Here is an 11,727-nt window from a genome sequence, read left to right on the forward strand (position 1 = left end):
ATATTTCTTGTTACACATGTACCCTACAACAAAATCGATTAAGATGATACTGTGTACGATGCAAACTTTTAGTTGTTTTTCTTTTTAAAGGTCAAGACTCAAGTGCAAGTCATTTTTACTGCCTACGCTTGGTAAGATTAATGTTACCAAGAGGTCAAAAGACTCGTTTCTCGAGGCTTATTCATAGATACGTTGGCCAATTCAATTATATACACAAAAGTTAAAATAATTCAACACATTGAGCATTTTCAATCTTTATGAGGTAATAAAATTTTGAAAAATGTTAAAAAGAAGGGTAACAAGGGTATTAAAGCTGTAGTGTGAAAGTGAAAAGTGGGGTAAAGAAACTGCAAAAAGTAGAGTGGCATGCATGAAAGCGGGTGGTGACTAAATTCGAGTATACAACTTTGGTCCAAAACTTACTGCTTTTTTTTTTGGCAGGTTTTCACTGTTTTTGCTTTTCCTTCACTTCTCTTGTTTATTGCTCTGCCTTTTTGCATGTATGTGGGCCTCTTTTCTCAACGCCTCGTCATATTCATCATTTATGTAATTATTATTATTATTATTATTATTATTATTATTATTAAACGTCAACCTCATATAATATATAGAAAATAGAAAAATTTTATAAAATGTCCCGATATTTAGATTATTTTTTTTTTCATTTTAGACCTAAAAAATCTTATATTTTTCAAAAGATAAATTAAATATATTTCTATATTTTCTTCCTACGTATTTTCATACCTATGTTAAATGATGATAAGTGTATTAAAATATTTTTAATTTTATTAAATGTGACATATAAACATTTAATATTTATAGGAAAATGAATATGAAGAGAATATAGAAAGATACTTAATTGTTCTTTCTAAAAATACCCAAATTTTATCTATTACAATAGTAGAATTCCATTTCACCATAAGTTTTTGTTTTACCTTGAAGAAGAAGTCATCTCAAATGACCCAATATGATGTATGAAAAGAAGAAACATAAACGTGACCTAGACTTTTATAATCAGTTATTCTAGATGATCCATACTTAGGGCCAGTTGAGTTAGGGGATATAAGGATTACATGTTGGTAACCGACCTCATTAATAAATACTAATGAATATTAAAGTTGAGTTTATTTTAAAAAAATGGATTTAAAATGAAAAAAAAATGCAAAACGTAAGGTTTTTATGAAGAAAAAAAAAAACCTAAATTTTACAGTTGGTAATCGGCTCTGTATTTTTTTTTTTTAAAAAAAAAAAGAAAAGAAAAAACAAAAACAGTTTTAGGTGTAAAACAAAAAGGAATTTTATGAAAAAAAAAAAAAAAAAAAAAAAAGATAATACTTTTGCGTATAAATTGAAGTGTGTTACTCTAACTTTTAGGGCAAGGCGACTGGTCACAAATCACAACAGACATGCTTATATATGGATGTAATTAGATGAATAAAAGACATGCAAATGAGAGGTAACATTGTGGTCCCCAGTGATAAAAGCAAAATGAGTGAAATATATTTTACCAAAGATTAGATTAGTCATTAGCGATTAGTCGTTAGTCATTAGATGGAAGAGCAGAGAGTTGTGGACACCATGGAATCTCTGAGTCTCTGGCGACTGGCGTATGGGAATGGTCCCTCTTCTGCAGCTTTGTCCCTCAGACCCCTCAACCCAACCCAACATGAATCCATCCAAACAACTATATTTCTATTCCATTTGCAGCCAGGCAGCCAGGCGTCACTACTCACTTCTCACTATAATATAAAAACACCCAAACCATTATTATTTTTTACTTCTTGTACCTGTTTTTCACATCACGCCTGACACTTACATAACAATAAAAGACATGCAACCATTCATTCTTTTGGCTCTTGCTCTTGGAATGGAATCCAAATTAATTAATTAATAAATAAATAAATGGGTGAGGCAGGATTTTGAGCAAAAAATATATATATCACAGTGTCACAGATTTTAAGATATATGTGTACATAATCAGTAACGGTTGCTAAGGTTTAATTATCAGGATACGTTTGACTAAAGAAATTTGATCCAAGAGAATCCAAACGGTAAAAAAAATAAATAATCGGTCCAAAAGAATCAAGCCAGCTGTCATTCTGCTTCACTAGACTCCATGGCATCATAATACCTGCAATCAACAACAGATTTGCTCGGCTTACTATCACGCAATTTGGTTGAATATAATTACAAGCATTTTGGTTTCCTTGGTCTATGGAAGTGTTTTGTTACCAAATGGACATAATTCCATCCCGCCAGATTCCTTATAATTTACATTTACATGTTTGAAGACCAAAATACCTTATATATATTGAAATTGAAATAAATAAAAATAACACATAAACTATTCAATATTTAATTTATTACGGAGTTCCATCACATTTCCTGTCAAGAAATGACATATTACAATCCCCTCAGAAGACATTATGCAAACTAAACTCTAAGAAAAATGTAACTTTCTACTAAATTAACAACATAAATAAATAAGGCGACTCAAATGACGGAGTACCTTGTAATCAATCTTCTATACCCATGGTCATGGACATGGACATCATATCCCTAATTAATTCAACCTGTATGCAGAGTCTTGACCCATTGTGTATATAAAGGGAGGCATGTCATCCCTTGGACCCGAGACTGTTCGATATACATAAAGCTTTTCAACTAAACAACCATCCGACTTTGAATCCAACTCCAAGTAATCACTCTCATCCATAACCTCAACATTAACCCTACCCATCTTTTCACCAAGCAATTTACACGCTCCAAAACTAACTGAACATGAAGACATCCAAAGGGATCGCATTGTCTCCAGCTTAGCAGCATTACCCAACAAAGCCTTATCCCCAAAAGGGCAATCCCTAATCTCCAACTTACTTAACCTCTCACACCCCGATAAAACATGATGCAACCCTAAATCACTATCGCCAGCAAAAGCTAAAGAAAGCATCTTTAACTTCTTACCATGTGCCCCAATGTACTCGAACACACGATCTGTAAGGAAACCGGATAATGAAAGACGTGTGAGGTCCTTACAGTGTTCTACTATGGCTCCGAAACCGGAATCCAGTGGTTCAAATGTGAGGTAATCAGGGGCTTGGGGTTCGATAATGCATAGACGAAAGCATGTTAAGTTAGGACGTGCCCTAGCAATGCTGAACAATGCAGAATTTGACATTTGTCTACAGAAGTAGAGAACTGACTGAAGCTTAGGGCACCCTTCACAAACAGAAACAAGGCCTTGTTCTGTTAAGGAGACATTTGAATTCATTACATAAGGTTCAGAAGGGAACACCCTTAGCTCTTGTAGGTTCTTACATGACATAGCAAGGGCATTAAGCCCAGCATCCTCAATGTAATCCAGTACCAATAGACGCTGGAGATTAGGGCACTGAGTTATGATTTTGGTGATATCAGGGCTTTGAATAGGGGAATAGCTCAAGTTCAATGAAGTGAGCCTAGAACAAACGGGATAAATGGCTGGGAGATATGAAGGAACAGCATCCCAAAACCCAGAAAGGTCTTTAAGCTCTTTGCAATGTGAGAAAGCTTCTGCTAAACTTGAATACACACTGGGTCGAGTTTCTGCAGAATAGGCACCTGTGCCAAACTCAACCAGCTGTGGGGCTCTGTGTAGAAGTGTGGAGAGCTTGTCAAGGGGTACAGCACGGTTGAGTCGAAGAGTCTTTAAGTTGGGTGAGCGGGCAACCAGGTGCTCAAGGGCTGAGAAACTTACCTCAGAACCCAAGCAAGCTATGTTAAGAGATTCCAATGTGGTGAAACTATCAGGGAAGTGACTTAACCAATGTCCACTTAGCTCCTCCACTTCACTCTCGCGCAAATCTAGTACTTTTAAATTTCTGCATACAGAGGAGGAGGATTCAAATGAGTTCATACGTCATACACACACAAACAAACAAATTACAGTTTTCATACCCGACAATAAACTCAGCTGTCAGCTAGTTAAGATTAGGCAAAATGAACAGTTTGGTACTGTTGCATTACCCAAGTTATAATTCCCACAAAACATACAAACTTTCAAAAGAACTCCCCATAAAACAGATGTGTAGAATTAGAATCAAAAGATGTTTCAACAGAATCCACTAGGAAAAAAATTGAGCTTAGCAGGAACTATATGCTATACAGATGCCGGGGTCAAAGACTCTCTATACGAAATTTCACAAATAAATACATTAATCACATCATATGAAAGGAATTTTAAGATGGAACTGAAGCAATCAAATTAAAATTAGAGATGCATGTAGATAATTTCCGAACTCATATCTAAAGAACCATCCATGAGGGGAACAACAAAAAGTAATATGCAAATTGAAACAAGCAGCAATTATAATTATTATCATCTTTTATGAATGGTTGTCATCCTCGAGAATCAAACTTTCTTCGCAAATTAACTAAGTAAGAGCTCAACTACTAATATACGAAATTTGGTTTTCAAGCATTCTTTCGCTACTATATCAGTAAAGGGAAAGAAGCTCGACCTGCAATTAGCGGCAATGGCAGCGAGTCCATCGGTACTGAAACCCTCGCATGAAGACAGAACTAAAACCTTAAAGCTCTTAAAAGACTTGGAAATCAACTCCAAGCTCTCATCAGTGACTACCATCCGCTTAAGCTTTATCTCCTCTAACCAAGGGTACGCTCTTGAAAACTCAACGATCCATGGGTAAACATATCCTCCCCAACCATCCGGAACCAAATTAAAATCCGCAAAATGCGGTTTCCCTTTCAACTCCACCGATTTCAAGTCCGGAAACCTCCTAATCACAATCCCCGGGCTCACAGCGTAACAGTTCCCAATGAAAACCCTCCTCCGGCACCACCGCTCGATCTCGTACCACGACTTGCACACCAATGAAACGGCATTCCTGTCCTTATCAGAGGTTATGAACGAGAAAACATGTTCCAACAGATCCTCCGGAAACGAGAATCCCATTTTGCACCGTCGTGACCGGAAACCTAGATATCGTAGAATTTCGGTCCGATAGGTGAATCTACAGAACAGAGAAGAAAACTCGCCAATCAGTGGTATGTTTATCAGCTTCAGATCTAAGGAAAGAACACACCAGTAAGTAGTAACGAGCTCAAACCGAAGCTGTTCCAATCGCAGATGATAGAGACAAAGATTGTGGAATGATGTTATCGATAGCGTGTGACGATGGAAGTTAAATGATAAATGAAAATGTAACTGGGGTTTATATATAAGCCTGTTATGGTGGTGGTGTGCATCAAAGAAATATCAACGGTCCGTGTGGTGACCTGTGTGAAGGATGTTTTTCGCACCGTAAGATCGTTTTTTCAAACGGGTCCGGATTCCAGATACTTCTATCCTAAATGGGTTTTTCCGTTTTTTAAAGATGGGTTCTTAAATAAATGGATAATTGATATTTAAGCGAAGGAAATAAGGAATGTGTATGAACAGTATAAGTATAGAGCTTGTTTAGATCTTTTCTCTATTTCCGAAAAACCTTTATGTTTTTCTTTTTCTAAAGATACTTTATAAGGTTTATCGAAAATTTTCAGATTGATTTTTATTTTTATTTTTTTCGGAAACAATCTCATATTTGATTAAAAAAAGAAGAAGAAGAATATGGAACCTTTTCGTTTTACCTTTATTACCCCTTTTTTTTTAATGTTGTTTATATTGATACAATGGTTTTCAATTAAAAGAAATTTTTCCTCAAATAACCATGAAAATCTAAGGTTTGTAAAATGACCACTAGATCCGCAAAGAGGCTCTGCGGATCAACTGATACCTCTGCGGAAATAGGATTTCAATGAGGAATTAAGTGGCAGGGTTGACTTAGTAAATTCACCAAAAAAAATACCATGTTCTTCTTCTTCAACTAATAAGCAAGGTGATAACTTGATACCTCAAAAACTTGGCAAATGAGACATAGATTCTGGATCCAATACTTCTTCTTCAGGCCATACAACTCCTAATTCCTTAGCTCCTTCAACATGCATCAAAAATGAACACTAAAGGCTCTCTTCAAGCTCACACACTCAACAATAGAAGATAATGCTCGATTTTAGGGTTTATGGACAGAAGAGGTTGGTAAGGAGGCCAATCAAAGAACTTAAGGCCTTTAAATAGGGTGTAACACCCTAAAAATTAGGGTTTCTCAATCACCGTTCAACTCGTCGAGTTCCCTTCACCAACTCGCCGAGTTGGTCCATATAAACATGCGACCCAAAAGCCTCCAACTCGTCGAGTTTCCCACCATCAACTCGCCAAGCTAGTCTCTAGGAAAGGGGATTTATTTCTACAATTAATCTTCTAGATTTTGGGTGTTACAATTTGAGGGAGTTTGTTGCTGAAGACGAAGATAGACGAGATTGTTGCTAGACCAAGGATCGAACAAAAGTAAAATGGTGAGACAATTTCGAAAAGTGCAAGAATTACATGATGATGTCTCATCCTATGGGTATGGAACTCATGTAAGTGTTATCCTCGTTTTGAAATTGTATGAAACCATACTTAGTGTTAATAATGTCGATTTTTTATTTTAAAAATGTGTTATTGAATCAAATATTATGTTGAGAATTATGTTTTGTAGGGTGTATGGTAGTTTAATAGATCAGAAAAAACGTGATTTTGACATTGTTACCCGAAGAACAATTCCTCAGAGGTGTGATATTGAAGAACAAATCCGCAAAGGACCTTTCTGCGGATCCTTAGAGGCCTCTGCGGAATTATTTATTTTTTATTTTTATTTTGATGATTTTGAATTTGTTGTAATTGTGATTTGGATTTTGTTAATAAACAATGTTGTAAATGTGATTGGGATAACTGTGATTATGATTTTTTATAACTACTTAAAATAACAATGTATTTTAATAAATTTATGTTAATTAGCTTAGTTTAGGTTAAAATTTATAACTATTTAAAATAACATTGTGCTTTGCTAATTGATGAAATATATGTTTTAAATTGTGTTATAGAAATTGTCCGTCTTGCATAGTACATTGCTATATCGTTTAAAAAAATTTATCTTATATAGGTTAGGTTAGGTTTAAAATAACAATGTGCTTTTATAAATTTATGTTATATAAATTAGCCTAGTTTAAAATATATAAGTATTTAAAATAACAATGTACTTTGATAAATGATGAAATTTCTTGTGTTACACAAATTGTCCCTCTCGCATAGTATATTGCTATATCGTGTAAAGAAATTTATCTTATATAGGTTAGGTTAGGTTTAAAATAACAATGTGCTTTGATAATTTTATGTTATATAAATTAGCTTAGTTTAAAAGTTATAACTATTTAAAATAATAATGTACTTTGATAAATGATGAAATTTATTGTGTTACATAAATTGTCCCTCTTGCATAGTACATCGATATATCGTTTAAAGGAATTTGTAGTATTGATGTAATAATTCTCTCTCTCTCTCTCTCTATATATATATATATATATATATATATATATATATATATATATATATATGTGTGTGTGTGTGTGTGTGTGTGTGTGTTATCTTTTGCAACATAGTATGCGAGGATGGCTTGTAGAATTAACTTTTAAAGGGGTGGTGGGCAGTATGTTGATGAAGTTCATTCCAAAACTAAATAGTAGGCGGATCAAATTATTTCGAGAGACACCGTTTGGGATCTTCATTGGTATGCCCACCTCGAATGGTGACCCGATGCTCTGTCATTTGATGATGTTGTATGAGGTTCATGATGTGCTGGTAGCCAGGGCTAGGAGGTTTTAGTTCGAGTTACAAGGCAGGGTGGTGGAATATGGTGAAACTGAATTTTTTTTGATCAGGGTTTGATATTTTGACCTTATATTGATGTAATGTAACGCCCGCAGATCCGGGCTAGTCAATTTTGAGGCAATAAGTGTCGAAAACGACTTTTCGACAAAAGATTATTTAGAATAAATAATCTTAACCAAGTTGTAGAATATGTCTCAAGGTTTCCGTACATATAAAGAACGCCGAAATCCGAGTTATAACGAAGAAGTTAAGGCCCGTCGAAGTTTTACGGCAAAACCGGCACGGCACCGGGAAGCGTAAATAGTGAATTTATGATAGAGCGAGATTTAGCCTTAGCAATCTAAACGAAAGTCGTAGAATATGTTAAACTAAGAGCGCCGATAAAAAGAATGCCCAAATCTGACTTCGTATGAGGAAGTTATGTTTTTTCTAAGATCCGGCTTAGCAGTGCACGGCCCGAAACTCGAATTTTAGTTCGAACGGTTTTTGGCTTACGCGACCTAAATGAGAGTTGAAGATCTCATTAATAGAAACTCAATAGTAAAAAGATGGACGAAAACGGTGTAACGACCCAAAATTTCACGTCCAAAAATTTCGTTTATAAAACATTACATAGAAAACGTTAACAATTAAAACATTGTTTAGTTGAACCACTTCACATCGAAAACCAAATTAAAAACCACAACATTCGATCGATCAAAATATCAGAGTATCAATCCCAGAATAAACTCATAACTTCGGAACCAAGAGAGTGTGTGTGGCATGTTGCTACCGCGCCGGCTCCTTTCCCCTAGTTGGGGAGGTACCTGAAACCAAAACTGAAAACCGTAAGCTAGAAAGCTTAGTGAGTCCCCCATAATACCTCATACCATTCAAGAATATAACAAACAACGTTCAGCTAGGAGTTACGGGCCCCGCCCACACTCGGGAAGATATGGGCCCTGCCCACACTTCGCTAGCCGGGAGATACGGGCCTCGCCCACACTCTACTATCTGGGAGATACGGGCCTAGCCCACACTCCAACCTCGGAGAGATACGGGCCCTGCCCACACTCAACCGCTAACCCATAATATACAAGTATCACACAGACAACAAGTATAAGCAACTCTATCATATTGACACATATATCATACTCGACTAAACCCAGAGATACGGGCTCGGCCCACACTCTCGTACTAACATCTCGTCCACACGGGTCGGCCTTGGTGCCTTAGACCCGTTTCTACTGAAAAGGAAACTCACCTTGAAATAGCTGCTAATCTGGTCGAGAACTGACTACCTACTGCTGCTCCGGGAATCCTCCGGCTGCAAATCCCACAACATACTCAGTCAATCACTACTAACTGCCTATTGGGTAAAATGACCATTTTACCCCTGATCATGTCATAAGTCAAAGTCAGAGTCAACTTTCAGTTGACCCGACTCGCTGAGTTGGCTCTCCAACTCGCCGAGTCCCTAACCAAACGACTGTCCTGGATCCCGACCCTACTCGTCGAGTTAGGCGTTGCCTCGACGAGTTCTTCTTCTTAACTGAGGTTCAAGTCCTTCTTCCTACTCGTCGATTTGTATGAACAACTCGCCGAGTTCATCTTCATCCGAAGAACACTTTATGCTGTGACTCGCCGAGTCTGTTCTTGATCTAAGGAGATTGCCTTGAACTCGCCGAGTCAGGGCATGGACTCGCCGAGTTCCTCCATGGATGAGTTTGGCTTCCAACTCACTGAGTCACACCCCGTGACTCACTACACCCACTCGGCACAACGAAAAGGGGACAACTCGGAGACTCGCGAGCAGACTCGCCGAGTCTGATGAACGACTCGCCGAGTCGTCGCCATGCATTCACTAGATATGCGATTTTTCTCGATTCCAGTCCATGCCATTTACAGATATGGGTTCCTAGAGCATGAATGACACGTAAAGTTTCCAACTTTACGTGTAGATACTCACCAATGAGGGATTTAGGGCTCAAAATGCCTCAAAAGGGTAGATCTAGGGTGAACAAGCAACATGGGTCCATAAAGGTAACAGATCTGAGCTCCTGGAGCTCAATCTTGCCTAGATCTAAAGGCCAATCAACTTATTACGACTTATATTGCACATACAAGCTTGGGGATTGGCTCAAGAATGACTTAAATGAAGTAATAAGCATAGAAACAAGAGGAAAATGGGTTATGCCTCAAAGGAACTGCTGAGAGAGCACAAAGATGCTTAGATTCCTTCCCTTCCTCTTGATCTACTCCCCTTTTGCTTCAAAACCTTCAAGAACACACAACAATTTCTTCAAACTCTTAATGAACAAGCTTAGAACGAGGGTTGGGAGCTCTGAGGATGAATGGGGGCTGGCCTGGGGCGGATAAGACGTTTAAATAGGGTGCAAACCCCTGAAACTTAGGGTTTCATCCAACAACGGTGACTCGCCGAGTCCAGGATATGGACTCGCTGAGTCGCCAACTTAAACATGTCCCGGGTCCCGTATCTACTCGGCGAGTCGGACCTATGACTCGCCGAGTCCAAGGCTACAAAAAAAACACTCAAATAAGATTTACGTACCAGGAACCAGGTGCTACAAATCTCCCCCACTTATTTTAGACTTCGTCCTCGAAGTCTGCTGCTCGATCCTGAAACAGCTCGGGATAATGCTCCATCATCTCATCCACCGGCTCCCAAGTCCATTCCGAACCCTTGCGGTGCTGCCATTGCACCTTCACTAGCTCCACCTTCTTGTTCCTCAAATCCTTCGACTTCCTGTCGAGGATTGCGACTGGGCGCTCAATGTAATTCAGGTTGTCATCAACCTGTATATCCTCTAGCGGCACCACCGCTGAATCGTCCACTAAGCACTTCCGCAGCTGAGAAACATGGAAAATGTTGTGGATCTAGCTGAGCTCGGCTGGCAGATCCAGCCTATACGCCACCTTGCCCACCCGGGCTACAACCCTGAACGGTCCGATGAATCTCGGGCCCAACTTGCCCCGCTTCCTGAATCGAATGACGCCTTTCCAAGGCGACACCTTCATGAGAACCATATCCCCGACTTGGAACTCCAAGTCGGATCGACGCTTGTCGGCGTAACTCTTCTGTCGACTCTGAGCAGTCTGAAGCCTGCTCCGAACCTACTGGATCCTCTCGGTCGTCTTGAGCACCACTTCGGTGCTCCCCATGACTCTCTGGCCAACTTCACCCCAGCATATCGGGGTCCTGCACCTCCGTCCATACAACATCTCAAATGGAGGGCGGTCGATACTCGCGTGGTAGCTGTTGTTGTAGGAGAAATCGGCCAAGGGAAGATAGGTATCCCAACTACCACCGAAGTCCAACACGCACGCCCGCAACATATCCTCCAAGGTCTGGATGGTCCGCTCGCTCTGACCATCCGTCTGCGGGTGAAAGGCGGTGCTAAAATGCAAACGAGTGCCCAACTCGTCATGAAATCTCTTCCAAAATCTGGAAGTAAAACGCACATCCCTGTCCGAGATAACCGATACTGGCACCCCGTGCCGCGCCACGATCTCCCTGATATAGATGTCGGCTAATTTCTCGGCCGATATGCTCTCCTGAATCGGGATAAAATGAGCACTCTTGGTCAATCGATCCACGATGACCCAAATCGAATCCACTCCACGCGCGGTCCTGGGAAGCTTCATGATAAAATCCATCATGATATCTTCCCATTTCCACAGTGGAATATCCAACGGCTGCATCTTGCCATGCGGTCTCTCATGTTCGGCCTTGACCTTCCGGCAGGTCAAGCACCGCTCAACGTACCATGCCACATCCCGCTTCATGCAGGGCCACCAATAATGTAGACGAAGATCCCTATACATCTTCGTCGCCCCAGGATGAATAGAGAATCGAGACTTGTGCGCCTCCTCCATCAAAATCTGGCGCACGCCTCCGTGATATGGCACCCACACCCTACGGTGTAGTGTCAATAGTCCTCGGCTATCGTAATCAAAGGAGGAAACCTGACCCACCACAC

General features: G+C 39.3%; 1 protein-coding gene across 2 annotated transcripts; it reads right to left on the reverse strand.

Annotated features, from left to right (window-relative positions):
- Positions 1-1,905: 1,905 nt before the first annotated feature.
- On the reverse strand, positions 1,906-5,196 carry LOC111896102 (protein TRANSPORT INHIBITOR RESPONSE 1). 2 transcript variants are annotated; one of them, XR_002851804.3, is made up of 3 exons: positions 4,500-5,179; positions 2,510-3,860; positions 1,906-2,131 (listed from the first exon to the last, which is right to left on the reverse strand). XR_002851804.3 is itself a non-coding variant. In XM_023892126.3 (3 exons), exons 2-3 carry the CDS (start codon positions 4,952-4,954, stop codon positions 2,564-2,566), a joined length of 1,752 nt encoding a protein of 583 aa, XP_023747894.1. In that variant the 5' UTR covers positions 4,955-5,012; positions 5,085-5,196; the 3' UTR covers positions 2,334-2,563. The 2 variants fall into 2 exon arrangements, 1 of the variants encoding a protein (XP_023747894.1); XM_023892126.3 differs by lacking the exon at positions 1,906-2,131 and having other exon boundaries at positions 2,334-3,860; positions 4,500-5,012; positions 5,085-5,196.
- Positions 5,197-11,727: the final 6,531 nt, after the last annotated feature.

This window comes from Lactuca sativa, chromosome 8, assembly GCF_002870075.4.
Source record: "Lactuca sativa cultivar Salinas chromosome 8, Lsat_Salinas_v11, whole genome shotgun sequence".
Classification (NCBI taxonomy): domain Eukaryota; kingdom Viridiplantae; phylum Streptophyta; class Magnoliopsida; order Asterales; family Asteraceae; genus Lactuca; species Lactuca sativa.

Excerpts from the sequence above, each read along its gene's own strand:
- LOC111896102 (XM_023892126.3), bottom strand. The coding sequence starts at position 4,954 with ATGGGATTCTCGTTTCCGGAGGATCTGTTGGAACATGTTTTCTCGTTC. Across the intron at positions 3,861-4,499 it reads GCCATTGCCGCTAATTGCAG|AAATTTAAAAGTACTAGATT; the intron begins GTCGAGCTTCTT and ends CTCTGTATGCAG.